This window comes from Camelina sativa, chromosome 1 (assembly GCF_030686135.1).
Source record: "Camelina sativa cultivar CO46 ecotype springtype chromosome 1, ASM3068613v1".
Classification (NCBI taxonomy): domain Eukaryota; kingdom Viridiplantae; phylum Streptophyta; class Magnoliopsida; order Brassicales; family Brassicaceae; genus Camelina; species Camelina sativa.
The window spans coordinates 25,131,517-25,149,202 of NC_141880.1; the positions used below are offsets into that span (position 1 = coordinate 25,131,517).

Genomic DNA, 17,686 nt, shown 5'->3' on the forward strand with positions numbered 1-17,686 from the left:
ATTGACATAAATGACTCTATATGTCAAAGTTTGTCTCGGGTCAACGAATTATTATGAGTACTCTCCATTACAATTTGTTTGGATCATAAACCAGAGATATTCCATCTGAATGTGTTATACATGTAGAGTTGATCCACCATAGTGATTAAGATGGTATTTGAAAGAATGTTGGAAATATGTTGGATATAAATATTTCTTGATGATTGAATATCTTGAGATGCAAAGACTATTTTTTCAATGAGTCAGTCTTTCCAACATTAGGGGGAGGAAATAAATATATTTGAAGAAATTATATTTATAGGGATTTAAATCAAAAGATTATATTATTTTGCATATTTGACCAGGAAAGAGACTGTTTTTTCAGTGAGTTAGTCTTTCCAACATCAAAGGAATAAAATATAGAGAAATTACCTAGAATAATGCATACAAGTGGCTTAATTACTATAACAGTACGTTTGACCAGCAGTCTTACTAGAACAGTACAGAAAAGATACAACATTACTTCTAAACCATGGGTTGATTATTTTATTACGCTATATGCCATTTACATTTACAGTAATTAATTGATTTACCCTTGATTCTGTGAGAAATATAAAACCCGAAAATCGCGTAAAAGATTCGGAGGTCTATGGACGGCGGTGGAGCTAAGTTGGGTTCCGGTGTGAAGTTTGGTTACTTTCGGCAGACGGCGGCTGAGGTCGACGGAAATTGAGGTGGAGGTAAAATTATGGATCTTCTCTGTGTAATATGGTTGGTAATCTTGTTTTAATATTTGAGATTTGGCGTTCTGTGAAAATGAAATGAAATGGATGACATGTTAATATGTTTGTTAGGTTGATGTTAATCTGTTTGTTAGGTTGATGTTCAAGCGTTGACAAACTAATCATCTTATGTTTGTGATGTTGAATTAATACTATAATTTTGGTAATGTTTCTATCGTAGATATGGGTTCAAGGAATGATGTCATGCAGTATCCAAGTAGGTTGTATCCGGATGGGAAATGTCCATTGTTGAAAAGAAGCCTGCACCATGCTTGTAGTTTGTCCAATATCGCTGAGTTGAAACATTTTGTTGGTGAGGAGGTCTACAAAGAAATAAGAGACAAATCGCAACTGGGAGTTCTACTTGTTCTAGCGGAAAGCAACTACTTATTTTGTGGCAAGACCATTCACTATCTATTATCTAATCAATTGGCAATAGATATGGCATCTGAGTTATGTTTTTTGGTCGAAGGAAAGCCATTAAGGTTCTCTCTATATGAATACGAAGAAATTAGTGGACTGAACTGTGAGAAATTAGATGAAACAGAGTGTGAAGACGATCATACACTTTTATGGGCGGCTTTGGAAGTGGATGTTAGTGTTGGACCAAACTATAAGGAGATTCATGAAGGTTTGAGAAGGTGTCGGGGTGGTCTAATGAAATCAAGACTCAGATTGCTCGGTTGTTTCTTGTACATGTAGGAGTGCTTGGCATATCTAGGAATAGTAGGATACCTCTCCAATATGCCAAAAGGGTCTTGAATGAGAATTCATTTGATATTTATCGATGGGGTAGGGTTAGATTCAAGAGTTTAGTTGATTCCATCAAAAGGCTTGGGTTACAAAACGATGCCTATACCCTCCATGGATGTGTCCATGTATTGCTGATATGGGCTTTTGAGAGCGTGAAGGTGCTGGAGGATATTAGTGGGAATGTAAGAGAAGGTGTACACTTGCCTATGCTAAGGTGGGCTGGAGGGAGGCCAAGGAAGGATATCAAAGCCTTCATATCTGGGAGCAAACGCATAAATAATGGATAGGTATTTATTCCTACAATTTTAATTACAATTTCGGGTTAGCAGTTGTTATAACAGAAGCATATTTAATGTTATTGTTTTTGAAATTTAGCTTGAGGTGAAACATCTAGTTCCAAAACCTATGGAAGTCATATATCCAGAATGGCCTGAAGAGAATTCAGTGTACGGTGTAGGGGATGGGGGGAAGAAGAAACTTGATAATCTGTTGTTTGACGTGATCAATGGAGTTGTGGATGAGAGACAATGGGATTGTTTAAACAAAAAGAAGGGTGAATCTACAAAGAAGAGGGAGAGGACAGAACACGTTGAAGGGAATAGTGATGATGATTTCGCTGAGACTGCACCAAGGAAAATCAGGAATGTCCAAAAGATTGTGAGAGAGAAGAAAGAAAGTGTTGGGGAGAAGATGTCAGTAGACAAGATTTCAGGAGATAAGATGTCAGGGGTGGAGGGTGATGATTGTAGTGGAAGGTTCATAATTATGGTTGAATCATTAAGTGAGAAAATAGAAAATATGGAGTTATCATTCGGAAGATCAATAGCCATGGTTATCAAGACATTTGACAAGATGGAGAGTAAGATAGGAAACTTACAAAATGATGTACAACTTCTGAAGAAAGTTGTTATCAAGTCAACGGATGACGCAGGTCGTTCAAATGGCTCTACAGAACCTGAAAAAGCGGAGGTATGATCTCTTGACCGTATTATCAATATATATAAAGGGATATATATTGATATATATATATATAGTTTCAAGTAAAAGAGTATGATATGATGGTTTTCTGATGCAGGAGGGGAATCATAACTATGAAGTCTTTGTATTTTTCTTTATTTATTCGAAGAGACAATGTTATTTTTCACTATTGTGAAGTTGTATATACTTTGAAAATAATTGACATTGGATTTTTTACAGACAAATTGATAAGTGTTTAATAACTCGTTATTTTATAGCGTTACACTATATGAGATATTTCGTGTATATAACGTTAGATACATGTGTGTGTTCAAGTCATGGCTATTTCAGATGACGCGTCCCTCTGGATATGATTTCGATGTTGCAAGCGTTATTAGGAATCCAAAAGCGTTAAGGAAAAAGATCATTGGGTAAACTAGCATTAAAATTGAACCAGAAGACAAAGTTTACGTAGCCGAGGGTGTGGAGCTAAATCGGAAAAAGAATGTAGAGAGTGTAATGCGTGGAAAAGGAGTACAGAGGTGCCAGACAGGGGAAGGTGAAAAAAGAGTAAAGTTTAATGACAAAGTAAACGGAGCAGGTGTACAACCATACATATTACTCTTATTAATACTTTGCATCCTAGTGGAGCTCACCCAAATAATTGCAACGTTGTACCCTCGTACCGTGGGGTCGAGATTTGTAATGATTTAGGCGAGGGTAGGAGTACCCCTGTGTCGAGAGAACTTACTGAAAACGAGAAACACAGTTAAAATGTATTACAAAAGTTTATTCCTCCCTCAAGAGAGGATGATGCTCCTCCTTCTAGAGATCCACTGGCCAGTATCTTTGGTGGAAGCCTTAATGCCAAATAAATGTGATTTGCTTTACTCAAACGAGCAGTAGACGACATTGTTGTCCTATCACCCGACGTGTACGATCCTTTCATTGCGGCATGTCCTACGAAAGTAGAAAAGTTGAAGTCCTTCCTAACTGATGATTTGTAAGTGTACCCGTCAATTATAATCAGATTTGTTTATATTTGTTTATTAACAAGGATTTATAACTGATGTTGTAATTTTTGGGATTCAGGGCTAAAGTTCCAAGCACTGGAAATGCCGAATTTTATTTTCGGCTACTGACCCCTAAACAATTGTGGCCACTCATTGATGAGAAGTTCGGCTGGTTATGGGATGCGGTAAGGTTTGAAGTTGCCCGTAGTTGGTACTTATCTTTAAGGTTACAATAGTAGACTAATGACTGGTTCATTTAATTCGTGTTGCAGCACATGAGTACATGTATCCAGATGTTCCGTCAAAGGGCGACGAAGTCGCCATCCCCATTTCTAACAGATCGGATAGCTTTCCTTGACCCTTGTTTTGTTAGTCAGTGGGCAAACAATTACCCTAGTTTTGAAGCATCTAAGAATTGGGATTGGAGAACTTTATTTTGAGATGTACATGGGGAGATTGCCCAAGTACAGAGTGACAAACAAGGTTTGGGTTGAGGATGTAGACACCCTGTTCTTCCCATACAACATTGAAAACAAACACTGGGTTGCCATCGAAGCTGACTTGGTAAGGAAAAAAAATAAAGTTTACGATAGCATACACAGTGGTACTACCGACGAGGTTATGAAGAGTCATTGTAATCCGTTCCGGTGGATGATTCCCAACTTGATACAAGCATTTAACCGGAGGTACAGGCAACAGAAAACCGGGGGAGCCGCATTCACTTATTACAGAGTGAAAAATGCTCCCCAGAACATTCAAGTGGGTGATTGTGGTGTGTATGCGTTGAAGTTCATAGAGTGTTTAGCCCTTGGTCTAAATTTCGAAGGCCTCTGTGATGCGGCCATGCCTGTGATAAGAATGAAACTTGCTGCAGAAGTGTTAGATAAAGTTCCAGACCAAGACTACTTTCTGCAGCTACTGGATCCTGATGAGACATATGATTATCCGGATGACATCTTCATCTCGGGATCAACTAATTAATGATGTTAGCGGCTTATATATTTTACAAAACCCGTAGCAGTTTCAAAGTTTGAAGTTTTAGAATGGTTTGCCGCGGGTGGATATTGAAGACATGTGGGTTAGGTTAATTTTTTTGGTACACATGTGGGATGTGTGGATGTCGACTCATATTTGTTGGTAATATGTGGCATATGCGGATGTCGTTGGGGTTCATTATTCGACATCCGGTAACTTGTAATGTTTCTATTTCGCCACTTAGGTAGCTATGATCGGTTTAAACACTCTTTAGGTATAGTGTCTTGTATATTCTAGGGTAAGTTATGGTTGCATCATTATGCTGGTTAACTATCTTGTGTATTTGGTCTTAATCAAAAGGCAACTGTACCCTTGAAAGCCGCATGTATATTTTTTGATATATATAATATGTTTGTACTTACTCTTTCTTAACAATCGGCCTAATTCCTAATTTATCGTTTAATATTGCCAAATTTCCCAACTTGATTAGAAACCAAGTTGCTTCGTTTAGGGTTTAGTATAATATTACTCTTTCTTGACTATTTCACATAAAAATTTACATTCTGGTGAGTCGATTATAACTTTGCTTCGTTCTTTAACGATATCACTCAAAAAATACGAAATTAAAAAATTACTTTGACAGAAACATTAGAAAACACTAGTAAATGGTGTTAATCATTTGGCCAACTAGTAACAAATAATTTTTATTAGTAGCCAACTGAATGTTTCCGATAATCATGGGTTGTACAACTATGTTTCCCTAAGTACAACTTAACAACTACATACAACTATGTTCATCTTCCTATGACATATATGGGTCCACATAAGGCAGTGTGAATGGAGATATAATGTGATTGGGTCCCTCATAAAGGCATTACATAGTGTGAATGGAGATATAATTTACAACTTGTTGATTTGTGTTATAATGTACAACTATCGAGGAAGTTTATAAAATATCCCTCTTGTGTATGTGTTGTTTTCAATATATTACGTATTAACCGGTACCACTACTACACTAAAATGCTTATAACCCACTGCAGAAAGGTACAAGAGGTACACCTGAGAAGAGTTTTACTTTAAAGTAGTGGATTTATAATCAAATTGTAAAAAATTAATCCCTTTAACTAACTAGCCAAGTAACACAGAGAATCGTTATTTCAACAATATAAGAGGAAGTTATTAATTTAAGAACTATCTATTTGTTTTACATATAACACTCCTTCTTGAGTAAGACTTCTCAATAAAAAATCACTCATTATGAAGCCCCATAGGTGGAAAATACGAAATTAAAAAATTAATTTGATAGAAACATTAGAAAACACCATTAAACGGTGTTAATCATTTGTCCAACTAGTAACAAGTAATTTTTATTAGTAGCCAACTGAATTTTTCCAATAATCATGGGTTGTACAACGACGTTTATCTAAGTACAACTGAATAACTACATACAACTATGTTCATCTTCCGATGATATATGGGTCCACATAAGGCTATAAGGCAGTGTGAATGGAGATATAATGTGATTGATTTGGTCCCACATAAGGCAGTACATTGTGTGAAAGGAGATATAATTTGATTGTAAATACAACTAGTTGATTTGGTCCCACATAAGGCAGTACTACCGATGAAGTTTATAAAAAATTCCAGTTATGTTTGTTTTGTCTTCAATATATTACGTATTAACCGGTACCACTACTACACTAAGATGCTTTTAAATTACTGCAGAAAGGTACAAGAGGTACACTTGAGAAGACTTTTATTTAAAGTAGTTAATTTATAATGAAATTGTTAACAAATAATGCCTTTAATTATCTATCCAATTATCACAGGGAATTGTCAACAATATAATAGGAAATTATTAATTTAAGCACTATTTATTTGTTTTACATATAACACTCTTTCTTGAGTAAGACTTCTCAATAAGATATCACTCATTATGAAGCTCCATAGGTGGAAAATACGATATTAAAAATTACTTTGATAGAAACATTAGAAAACACCATTAAATAGTGTTAATCATTTGGCCAACTAGTAACAAGTAATTTTTATTAGTAGTCAACTGAATGTTTCCAATAATCATGAGTTCTACAACTACGTTTATCTAAGTACAACTGAACAACTACATACAACTATGTTCATCTTCCTATAATATATGGGTCCACATAAGGCTGTAAGGCAGTGTGAATGGAGATATAATGTGATATAATGTGATCAATCTACCAGCTCAAGAACTAAGTCTATCATCAAAGACAAATCGCTCTACCAAGTTAATTTAACATCATTATATATATATATATATATATCTTATTAATCTACCATTCACATAAGTGTACCATCACTACAACTCAATATACCATTTAAATCTACCTTACACTATAGTCGACCAACTAAATTTACCAACTTTCTCTACCATTTTTTTGTACCCGATTTGTATACCATCAAACAACAAATAGACTTTCTTACACATCCCAATGTTTTTTTTTTCATTAATGGCATTTTTCGTAATTGGGTTTTTTGTTTACATTGCTTCAAGGGGTACATAGGGTACAAATCTTATTCTAGTAATTACCAACATTTTTTATCTAATCCTGTAATAAGGAAACTTTTATGTATTATTATAGTAATTGACCCTAAAATAAATAGCTGGAAAAGAAATATATTTGAAGAAATTATATTTGTAGGGAATTAAATCAAAAGAACATATTATTTTGCATCTTTGACCAGGAAAAAAAATATTAAACATATTTAGTGTTGTTATATATTATATATATAATCAGTCTAGGTGAAGAACAACTCATTAAAAAAATTTTGAGGGAATATCACTAAAATAATTGCTATCACTATGAAAACTTCAATGACATTTTGTTTTACTATCATCTTCATCATATCTTTTGTTCATTGTCTTCATACAACTGCTGAAAGTCCAGGTAATTGTTTATTATTATTCATACCTTCATTTTGTAATTATCATCATGATGACTTCACTCTTTGTTAATGGGTATTGATTATTTTAATATTGTATATAGGTTATCAACCTAGCCGATTTTCGCGATTACCAATCAAATGCTACAAGGATAACAGGTGTGCAACTGAAGTCTGCAGTAGTATTTGTCATAGAATAGGCTATAATCATGGTTTTGGTCTTACTAAATCAAGATGTTGTTGTGAGACTATTTGATACTATAACTAACTAGCACTTCTACGATGAAATGATATAATCACATGTACTAGTATCTGGTTAAAAAAATAAATCTATAATTTTCACATGTTTTTGAATTTACAAAGAAGATCTAGAGTGGAGTACATAAACTTTACCAGATCAAAGTTAGATTCATTTTCAAGCCATAGATTTTCTGCAAGTTTAATAAAAGCTAATATAAGTTAAAAATGGAATATTGAAATGCAGAAAAGTAAAAATTAAAGTATGTGTTGCATATATTCACTATGTTATTGTGAATCTTATATTCCCTCCGCTTCATAATAAATAATTTTCATAATAAGTAATGTCTTAAAGAATTATTTTCTTCATATTCTTTGATGTTTTATAATGACTTAGATTGTTGGGGCATTTTCAAAAATACCCTTTTGAAAAATGTCATTGTTCTGTACCCTTTTAAAAATACCTCTTCGCCATACACTTTTGCAAAAATACCCTCTCTTGTTTTCCATTTTCAATAAGGTGTCCTAGACGTTATTCTAGTTCCTAGACTCTTGTAAACAAACAATATCTTCCTGGCAACGGTGCCAAAAAGCTTGTGATGTGTGTGATATTTTGCTTCAAAATCTTTTACTTTAAAAAGATCATACGACTACTACAAGTGCACATGTAACACCCGTGCCATCGCAAAAGATGGAACAATATGTAATCCATTCGGTCTGGCCAAAAACGTTTCTTTCTTTAAAATTCACCAACAAACAGACTTCAAACTGCAACTGTTGAACTTACTAACCTGAGAAAAAGGGAAATAAGGGGGTGAGTAAACAAGTTTACTCAGTGAGGAGATCTATAATAAGTAATGTCTTAAAGAATTATTTTCTTCATATTCTTTGATGTTTTATAATGACTTAGATTGTTGGGGCATTTTCAAACCCTTTTGAAAAATACCATTATTCTGTACCCTTTTGAAAATACCCCTTTGCTATACACTTTTGCAAAAATACCCTCTCTTGTTTTCCATTTTCAATAATACCTTTTTCTACATACAAAATGACTAAATTATAAACTCCAAACTCTAAATCTCAATTGCTACCCCCTCAAAACAATACAATAAATGTAAAATAGAGAACCCAAACCTTAAAAATAATTCTGTAAATCAATCTAACATATTGTAGTCGTGCAAAAGAGAGAAAAAACTTAAAATGGCGAAAAATGATATTTTTTAAAAGGGGTATCTATAAAAGGGTATTACTAATAATTTCACTTAAAGGTTATGTAAAATCTGTTGTTATTTTGATCAAGCTTTTTTAAAACTTTGTTAAATTTCAGTGTTATTAGTTTGTGATTTGTAAAAAACCACTTAAAATCTTAATAAATCTAGGGATTTTAAATACTGAATTTTATATAGAAAACAATAGTTTTGTGTTATTCAACTAGAAAAAATAATCTAGGATTGTAAACGAATTCAGTTATTATATTATTGGTTTATTATTTTATACACATTTTCACACAATAAAGTAATAGAAAGTATCATTAAATGGAGATACTGTTTGGGAGACTTTACAAGATTATATAAAAACTAATCAATAAGATTATAGAAAACTTTCACTTATTCATTTTCTATGATTTTATTGAAGTCTTCAAAATTCTTTAGAAATTAGAATCATATAACACCCCTTAAGTTAAGCTAATATTAAGGTAATTTTACAACTGCTAAGCTCAAATTTAACCCTAGAGATACTCTCTCAAATTAAGAGGTCACTGCAATAGTTAGGGGTCGAACTCCACAAGGACTCAAGACTACACAATAAATTGTAGAGTTTTATGATTACGCTAAACAGAATAATTTGAATTAAAATAAACAATGCAAAATATTAAATAAAAGCTGTGTAAATTCATATGATCAAGCAATTAAGATCAGATCTAGAACTTGATGTTCATATATTTTACCTTGTTTTCCCTTAGTTTATTCACAACTTTTGCATCTTCTGCTATCCATTTAGGCCATTATTGTGTAGCTTTAAGACTAATCATGCATTAGAGTGTAGTTGCATTGCATTTGCATCTTTTCATGCATAAACAGGTGATTTTGGAGCTTAAGGAGCATAGAAGCAATGCTGAGGAGAAGTGAAGCTGTCCTGAGGAGAAAACAAGAGAGTTAAGGCTGTAGAATCAAGGTCCGGAGTCCAACTCGACCGCACCACTCGACCACCACTCGACCGTGTGCTGAGGAGGACTCGACCGAGTGGAGAATGCACGAGAGAAGCCAGCTCGACCAGCCACTCGACCGAGCACTGGTCGAGTTGACCGAGCCGTTGACCACTTTGACTTTTTGTATTTTTAGGGCTTCCACCTCACCTCCTATATAAGGCCCTTGTACTTGCAGCCACAAAAGAGTCCAGCTTTTTAGAGAGTCTAAAACCTAGTGTTTACCTTTTTTAGATATTATTCCTTTTGCACTTTTATTTTATTTTTAGATCTTGTACTTGTTTGAGAGAGAAAGGCTAGATTCTTATATTTTGTTTGTTTCATAACTTTCAAAGTATTAAGATTTCGAGTTTTATTCCTTCATCAATATTGTAGATCTCTGATTCATCTCTCTAATGATGCAAGTTTCATTATTTTCTGGGTTTTTGACATATTTCACCATGTATTCTTGTGAGTAGTTTGTTTAGGACCTTGAGGATGGGTTAGGCTGGGTTGATCTTGTGGTTTGTTTGATTTGGTCAAGCTTGATTGTTATAGATCTCTTCTAGGCTAGATGATCTTAATGCTGATCCTATATCTGAGAAGGTAGGGTTTGATTTCAAGCATCTTAGCATCACACCAATGTCTAAGGAGCATAGATAAGGCTAGATCTAGAGCTTACCATTAGGCTTGCTAAGAGATTAGGAGTCTTGTTTGGTTTGAGATGTATTGCTTAATGCCTGCTTGTGTAGATTCTTTTCTTTGTGAGAACAAGTCTAGAATTGCATAGGTTTGATTGTATCTTGCCATGAGAGTGGATTAAACATGTATTAGAATAGTATGTCTAGAGATCAGCTCAATGTTTGCTTGAGATTTGTTGACCAAGTTAGATAACCACAATGATTAGCTCAGCCCATGAATCCCTCCTCAAGGCCTTCTTTGTTTATTGAAATCCTAGTCTAAATATCATTGCTTGCTTGTTGTTTGATTAGTTTTAGCATTGCTCTGTTTTTCTTGTGTTGCTTTGTTTTCACGTTTAAGTCTAGCTCGACCACGTACTCGACCTACACTCGGTCGAGTGCTGCTCGAGTTCATCCCCAGAACTTGTGTTTTTGATTTGTGATTGTCTTGTTTCATTCCTGTTTCATTTCCATTGCATTCACGTAGTTTCCTGTTCATTACTTGTCTTGCATTAGTTCTTTAGCATAGTTTCTATCTTTGTTCTAGTTTCATTATAGCTTTAAGTTGTTTGTTCTGTTTGCATTTAGTATCCTGTTCTAGTTGTTTTTACTTTCTGCATTTCATATCTCATTTTAGGATTGTTAGTGACAAACAATCTTTACAATTGGCTTGACTTAGACTCATATGCACATCTTAATTGTTCACAATCACTCAGATAGGATTGACACCTCTTATACTGCAACTGCATAAGGGGAATTGAAACACCCTGACTTATATTCATTTCATACATCATCATTCCATACATCATTCATTCATACACCACAAAGAAAGTCAGTTTCAATTTGGCGCCGTTGCCCATTTGAGTGTGTTTTGTGACATTTAGGATCACTATTAGTCTAAGATTAAGTTCGTTTTAAACACTTGTGAAGTTACTGAACTGGAATCTTCCTTTGCTTGGCTGTTTTGTGTTTCAGGTACCCACTCGACCGAGCTGTGATCGAGCACTTGGTCGAGCCAGAAGCCGGATCAAATTAGCCATTACTTCCCAGTGGACTCGACCACCCACTCGAGCCTGCGCTCGACCGTGTACCTGTTCGAGTCCGTAGTAGAGTTTGTTGATGCACACAAGGTCCAAAGGCAAAGATAGTCTTCAACATCCTATTGACAACATCCACAGGCGACAAAAGGGTTTAAGACATAAGCAAGGAAGAGTAGTTCAACAACAACAAGGTCAAGACATCGTGGAGCAACAGGCTATCCATGAGCAAAGACCAAGGCACATTGGTGCAGGAGATGCACCCAATACCCACAACCAAAGGGCTGGAATTGTGCCACCTTCAGTAGCAAACAATAACTTTGAGATCAAGAGTGGATTGATCTCAATGATACAAGCAAACAAGTTTCATGGGTTGCCAATGGAGGATCCACTAGATCACCTTGATGAGTTTGACAGAATATGTGGACTCACTAAGATCAATGGAGTGAGTGAAGATGGATTCAAATTAAGACTCTTCCCATTTTCTCTTGGAGACAAAGCTCACCTTTGGGAGAAGACTCTTCCTACTGGAGCTATCACCACATGGGATGCATGCAAGAAAGCTTTTTTGGCCAAGTTCTTCTCCAATGCAAGGACTGCTAGGCTGAGGAATGAGATTTATGGGTTTGCTCAAAGGAAAAATGAGAGCTTTTGTGAAGCTTGGGAGAGGTTTAAAGGATTCCAAACTCAGTGTCCTCACCATGGCTTCAGCAATGAGTCACTTCTAAGCACCTTGTATAGAGGAGTGCTTCCTAAGATAAGAATGCTTCTTGACACAGCCTCTAATGGCAATTTCCTCAGCAAGAATGTGGAAGAAGGATGGGAATTAGTTGAGAATCTTGCTCAATCTGATGGCAATTATAATGAGGACTATGATAGGACCATAAGGAGCTCATCAACTGATCAAGAGGACAAGTATAAGAAGGATTTGAAGATGGTCAATGAGAAGCTTGACAAGATCCTCCTCAGCCAATCCAAGTCCATTCACTTCATTGGTGAAGAGGAAGCTCCAGTTCAAGAGGGGGAGCCTGAATTTGCTGAGTTGTGCTACATGCAGAACCAGGGAGGATTCAAAGGCTACAACCAAGGAGGTTTCAAGCACAACAATCTCTCTTATAGGAGCACCAATGTGGCCAACCCTCAAGACCAGGTCTATCCACCTCCTCAACCTCAACAGCAACAAAACTACATCCCCAAGCAACAACACCAAGTGTTCCAGCCCCAATTGTGTCCCCCACCAGGGTTTCAGACTAACCAAGGCCAGGAACAAGACTTAAGAGCAATGATGCAACAGTTGTTGATTGGGCAAACACAAGGCAAGATTGAGGAAGCCAAACAGTTTGCTGAGTTGAATCAAAGGCTCACATCACAGTACAATGATCTGAACTTGAAGTTTGAAGGTCTCAACTCCAGAATGAAGTATATGGAGAGTAACATTGCCTCTACTTCAGCTCCTAAACCCAACCAACTCCCTGGAAAAGCTGTTCAAAATCCAAGGGAGTTCACTGCAAAAGCCATTCATATCTATGATGAGGAAGTCATTGAGGACAGTGAAGTCCAAGTTTGGGGGAATTCATTAGTTACTGAAGCCCCAAGTGACGTTTGTGCAAAGCAACTGGAGTCCGTTATTGCACTCGACCAAGTACTCGAACAGCCACTCGATCGAGTGCATGCTCGAGTGGTCGATCGAGTTGCAGACTCAGAAGCTGTCAAGCCTGCTAAGTACACTCCTCCTGCTTACAAGCCACCTCTTCCATTCCCAGGACGTTTCAAAGCACAAAAGATTAAGGAGCTTAGGGAAATCATTGAGAGAAAAGAGATGATGGCTAAGCAACAAGAGGAAGAGAAGGCTTTGAAAGAAGTGGTTGTGATTGAAGAAGCTGTGGTTGAGGAAGTGTTGGCCATACAAGAGATCACCATTGCGTACCAAGAAGAAGAGAGAGGACCTGCCTTGGAACAGTATGATCCATATCCTCTCTACAAAGACTTTTTGCTTGATTTGTCAAAGAAGAAGGCTGAAGCTCAAGATGAGAAGGATCTTGAGGACCTTGGAGGAGTTATCATTCCAATCAAGCTTAAGGATCCAGGTCCATTCTATCTGCATTGCACACTTAGCTATCTTCACTACAACCAATGCCTTTGTGATTTGGGAGCTTCAACAAGTGTGATGCCATACTCCATAACACAAAAGCTTGGGAGAACTGATTTCAAGTCCACCAACCTTCATATATGTTTAGCTGATGGGTCAAACAAAGAAATAGTTGGAAGGTTGGAGAATGTCCCAGTCAAGATAGGGAAGGCAAGGGTTCACACTGATTTTGTGGTGTTGGAGATGGACAAGGAACCTGAAGATCCAATCATTCTTGGAAGTCCATTCCTAGCCACTGTTGGAGCAGTTATTGATGTCAAAGAGGGTCTTGTGACCTTGAACATTACTGAAGATATAGCCATGAAGTTTAACATCTATAACCCAACCAACCTTCCTACCATTGATGATCAACCTTTTACTATCAAGGACAAAGGAGGTCAAGAAGGTTCAAGTGGAGAAGCAACTCCAAAGGCTAAGCTCTCCTTTCAAGATGATTCTGTGGAAAAGCTTAAAAGGTCAGTTCAAGAGTTGACTAGTATGGTTGAGGATCTTCAAATTAAGCTGAACAAGAGGTCCTTAAGGAAGGCAAGACCAAGGCTCAAAATCAAGAAGAAACATGGTTTGTGTGTTAAGGGTGAGGTGATCAAGGATCAACTTCACAGTGATCAAGAGGTTCCAAGGAGGATTTCATCACCTCCTTGGTATCTAAACCAAGTCTAAAAAGGACACCAAAGTCAAGCTTAGTGAATTTAAACAAGCTCACTAGGGAGGAAGTCCCTAAGGTATCCTTTGTAAATATGGTTTATTTTCCTTGTAGTTTTGATGTGTTTTCTTTTTTGTTTGTGTTGGACAGGCCTTTAGGTGAGAATGTAGTTGGGTAAGGAGAGGTTTAGACTTGGAGAAGGAGACTCGCAAGCCCACTCGACCAACCCACGAGAGGTACTCGACCGTGCTGGAAAGGAATCGAGGCCCATTTGATCTTCAAATCATTAGAACGATCGAGTGGAGGGAAGAACAAGAAGAAAAATTTTGAAATTTCAAAATTTGGTCAAGGTGCTCGACCGTGTACAGTCGAGTGTGGGGTCGAGTGGCAGCAAAAAGCAGGTCAAAGATTCCCATTTCAAATTTGAATGGTATGGATGCTCCACCCTTGTCTCTTTGTCCCCTTAGCTTCTTTATATAGACTTTGCACGAAATTATACCTCTCACATTCTCTCATTTGCTCAAAACCATTGAATTCAAGTTTTAAAGTCTCTCTCTTAGCTTATCTTTTGCTCAAGCTTAGTTCTTTCAAGTTTTTGGCTCACTAACCTATTAACTTTGAGCTTTGAGTCTATTCCCTTCAGTTCTATTTGAAAAATGTCTTCAAGAATCACTAGGAAGTCTCAACAAACCGATGCAACCTCCATGGAACGTCATGATGCTAGCCTTGAATCAAGAGGAGAAGCTGGAAGGGCCACTCGACGCCCCACTCGATCATGCACTCGACCGAGTGGTGGTTCGAGCAGTCGGTCGAGCCAGATGCCGCGTCCAAGGAGAGAGAGAGTTGAGGAAGATCCTGAGAGGACTGAGAGTGAGGAGGAAAGGGAGTCAACTCTCAATGAGTTCATGAGGAGACACAAGGCCAAAGGGAAGAGGCCAGCAGTTGAGGTTGAACAAGAGGAGAGTGAGAATGAGAGTGAGGAAGAAAGTGAAAAAGAAGAGATAGAGGATGATGGAGAAGCTGAGTCCTGTGGGTTGTCAAAGAGGCAACTCTATGATGCTTTCATGAGAATGGAGTTCTTAGGGACTAGATATCCACACAAGGAAACCATGGAGAAGCTAGCCATTGGGGAAGATGTGGAGTACCTCTTTGAGAAGAGCAACCTAACCAAGTTTATGGGGCTTTGCATGGAGGGCTACAAAGAAGAGAGTTGTGAGTTTCTGGCCACAGTCAAGCTGCATACATATGCAAGGAAGGATGCTGAGTTTGGAGCTGGCCACATTGATTTCACAATCAAGGGGAAAAGGTATGAACTCTCAATGAAGAAGATAGCCAATGTGTTTGGTTTTGAGGTTGGGAGCAATAGGAGTTTGATGATTCCAAGATAAGAGCTCTATGCTGTGTGGGAAACCATTGGGGACAACAAATACTACTCATCCTCCAATTCCCAGAGTTCAAGGATAAGGAGCCCAGTCCTAAGGTACTTCCACAAAGCTCTTGCCAACACCTTCTTTGCTAGGAAAGAAACTGGGAATATTAATGAGGGGGAGCTAAAGATGATTGATTTGGCTCTCAATGGAGTCATCTTCCAAGCAAGGAATGGCACCATCATTCTTGGGAGCACTGTGGAGACTGACCTAGCAATGGTGCTCATTGATCACATGGTTTACTTGAGAAGTTGGGTAGGCAAGTTGGAGAATAAAGGATCAAGAGGAGCACTAACCATTGGAAGCATCATTACTCCAATCCTTCAAGCTGCTAAGGTTCCACTTAGAGGAGAAAGGGTTTCACCAAGATGGATTGACTCTAGCTACCTCACCTCTACTCTCATCCTAGCCAAGGAGATGCATCAAGGGAATCACATTTTCAACTTTGAACTTCCAACACTTGGGAAAAAGCAACTGATTTTGCCTAACCAAGAGCTCACTACCATTCAAGAAGGAGCCAACATTGACTTTTGGCCAGTTGAGGAGCATTTATTTGATGGGATAGTTCAACTTAGAGTTGATGAAGCTGGAGATGTGCAAATGGCTGATGGGGAGGAGCAATTTTACTTTGAGGATTATGAGCTCAACCCAAGAGATAGTAGAGGAGTGAGGGAGGCTACCAAAAGATTAACCCTTCTGCAAAAATGGAACAAATGGCATGGGAAGAGGTTTGATAAGCTGAAGAAGAAGGTGACCAACATGGCTAAGTCCATCAAGGGCTTAAAGAAGGAGATTGCTGAGTTGAAGAGTGGGAATTCTTCACCTACACCTTCAAGCCCTTTGAGGAGGAGTAGCTCAACTAGAGCACTTTCTAGAGTTGCGAACCCTGTGGAACCAGCTAGGGCTTCAATGTATGAGCCAAATCAGAGGAAGAGGAGCTCAAGTACCCGAGAACAATCCTTTTCAAGGTACTCGACCGGGTCACTCGAGCACCCACTCGACCGAGCACCTCCAATGCACTCAGTCGAGTTCCAGCCCAGATCACCCTATGGTTTCCCACCTCCAGCTGCTTATCCAGGATATCAAGGTTACCCTCCCATCCCACCCCAGTACTTCATGGATCCAGCACTCTACCAGCAGTTCTACCAGCAGCAAGGTCAACATTTTGACAATCGTGGTCCAGCTCGACCCCCCCACTCGAGCACGTACTCGACCGAGTCCCGGTCGATCCCCATCGTCGAGCTGCCCCAATCTCCACCTCCAAGTCACCAACAAGACCCCAACTATTCCTATGATAGCATGCAGATGGATGTGGACAACTACTTCCACAATCCCTAAGGTACCACTATCACCTTCCCTTGTAGATATCATTGCATTTGACATTGTGTTTTGTTTTTTTGTTTTTCATCTTGAATCCTCAATCAAATTTCTTTCACACAGGGACTGTGTGATTTAAGTTTGGGGGAGGGTTTGAGATAGCATTTGACATTGTGTTTTGTGATTCTTATTTCAAATTTTTAGCATAATCATGTTAATACTTGCATAGAATCTAAGGCATAGAAAAACCCTAAAAATTTGAAAATTTTTGCAAAAATCTTTATAAAAAAAAGAGTGTTCATGTAGTTTGCACTGCACATTAGGATCTTGTTTAGCATGTTTCATGTAGTATTGTATAGTACTTGCATTAGGGATCTATGATGAGTATTCCCTTATTAGCTTGTTTATTCACTAGACTAGGATCAATGCCCAAGTTAATAGTACTTTGATGCTAGTTGAGTGGTTAGAATAAGATTGAACCAGGCCTTGAATTTCTACATTGCATTTGGTCTAAATTGAAGCATGTTGAGATTTGAAACCATTTCCTATTTATAAGAACCTAATATTGACTTTCAATTATCAATGTGTGCAATGCTTTAAACTCATGGATACCACATACATATTTGGATC

At 37.6% G+C, this 17,686-nt stretch overlaps 1 protein-coding gene and 1 non-coding gene across 2 annotated transcripts; one reads left to right on the top strand and one right to left on the bottom strand.

Annotated features, from left to right (window-relative positions):
- Positions 1-3,931: 3,931 nt before the first annotated feature.
- LOC147950329 (uncharacterized) lies at positions 3,932-4,465 on the top strand. Its single transcript, XM_087512991.1, has one exon. It carries the CDS (start codon positions 3,932-3,934, stop codon positions 4,463-4,465), a length of 534 nt encoding a protein of 177 aa, XP_087369117.1.
- A 7,656-nt stretch (positions 4,466-12,121) lies between these two features.
- Positions 12,122-12,228, bottom strand: LOC147950330 (small nucleolar RNA R71). Its single transcript, XR_015565270.1, has one exon. It is a non-coding gene; the product is annotated as a small nucleolar RNA R71 (small nucleolar RNA).
- Positions 12,229-17,686: the final 5,458 nt, after the last annotated feature.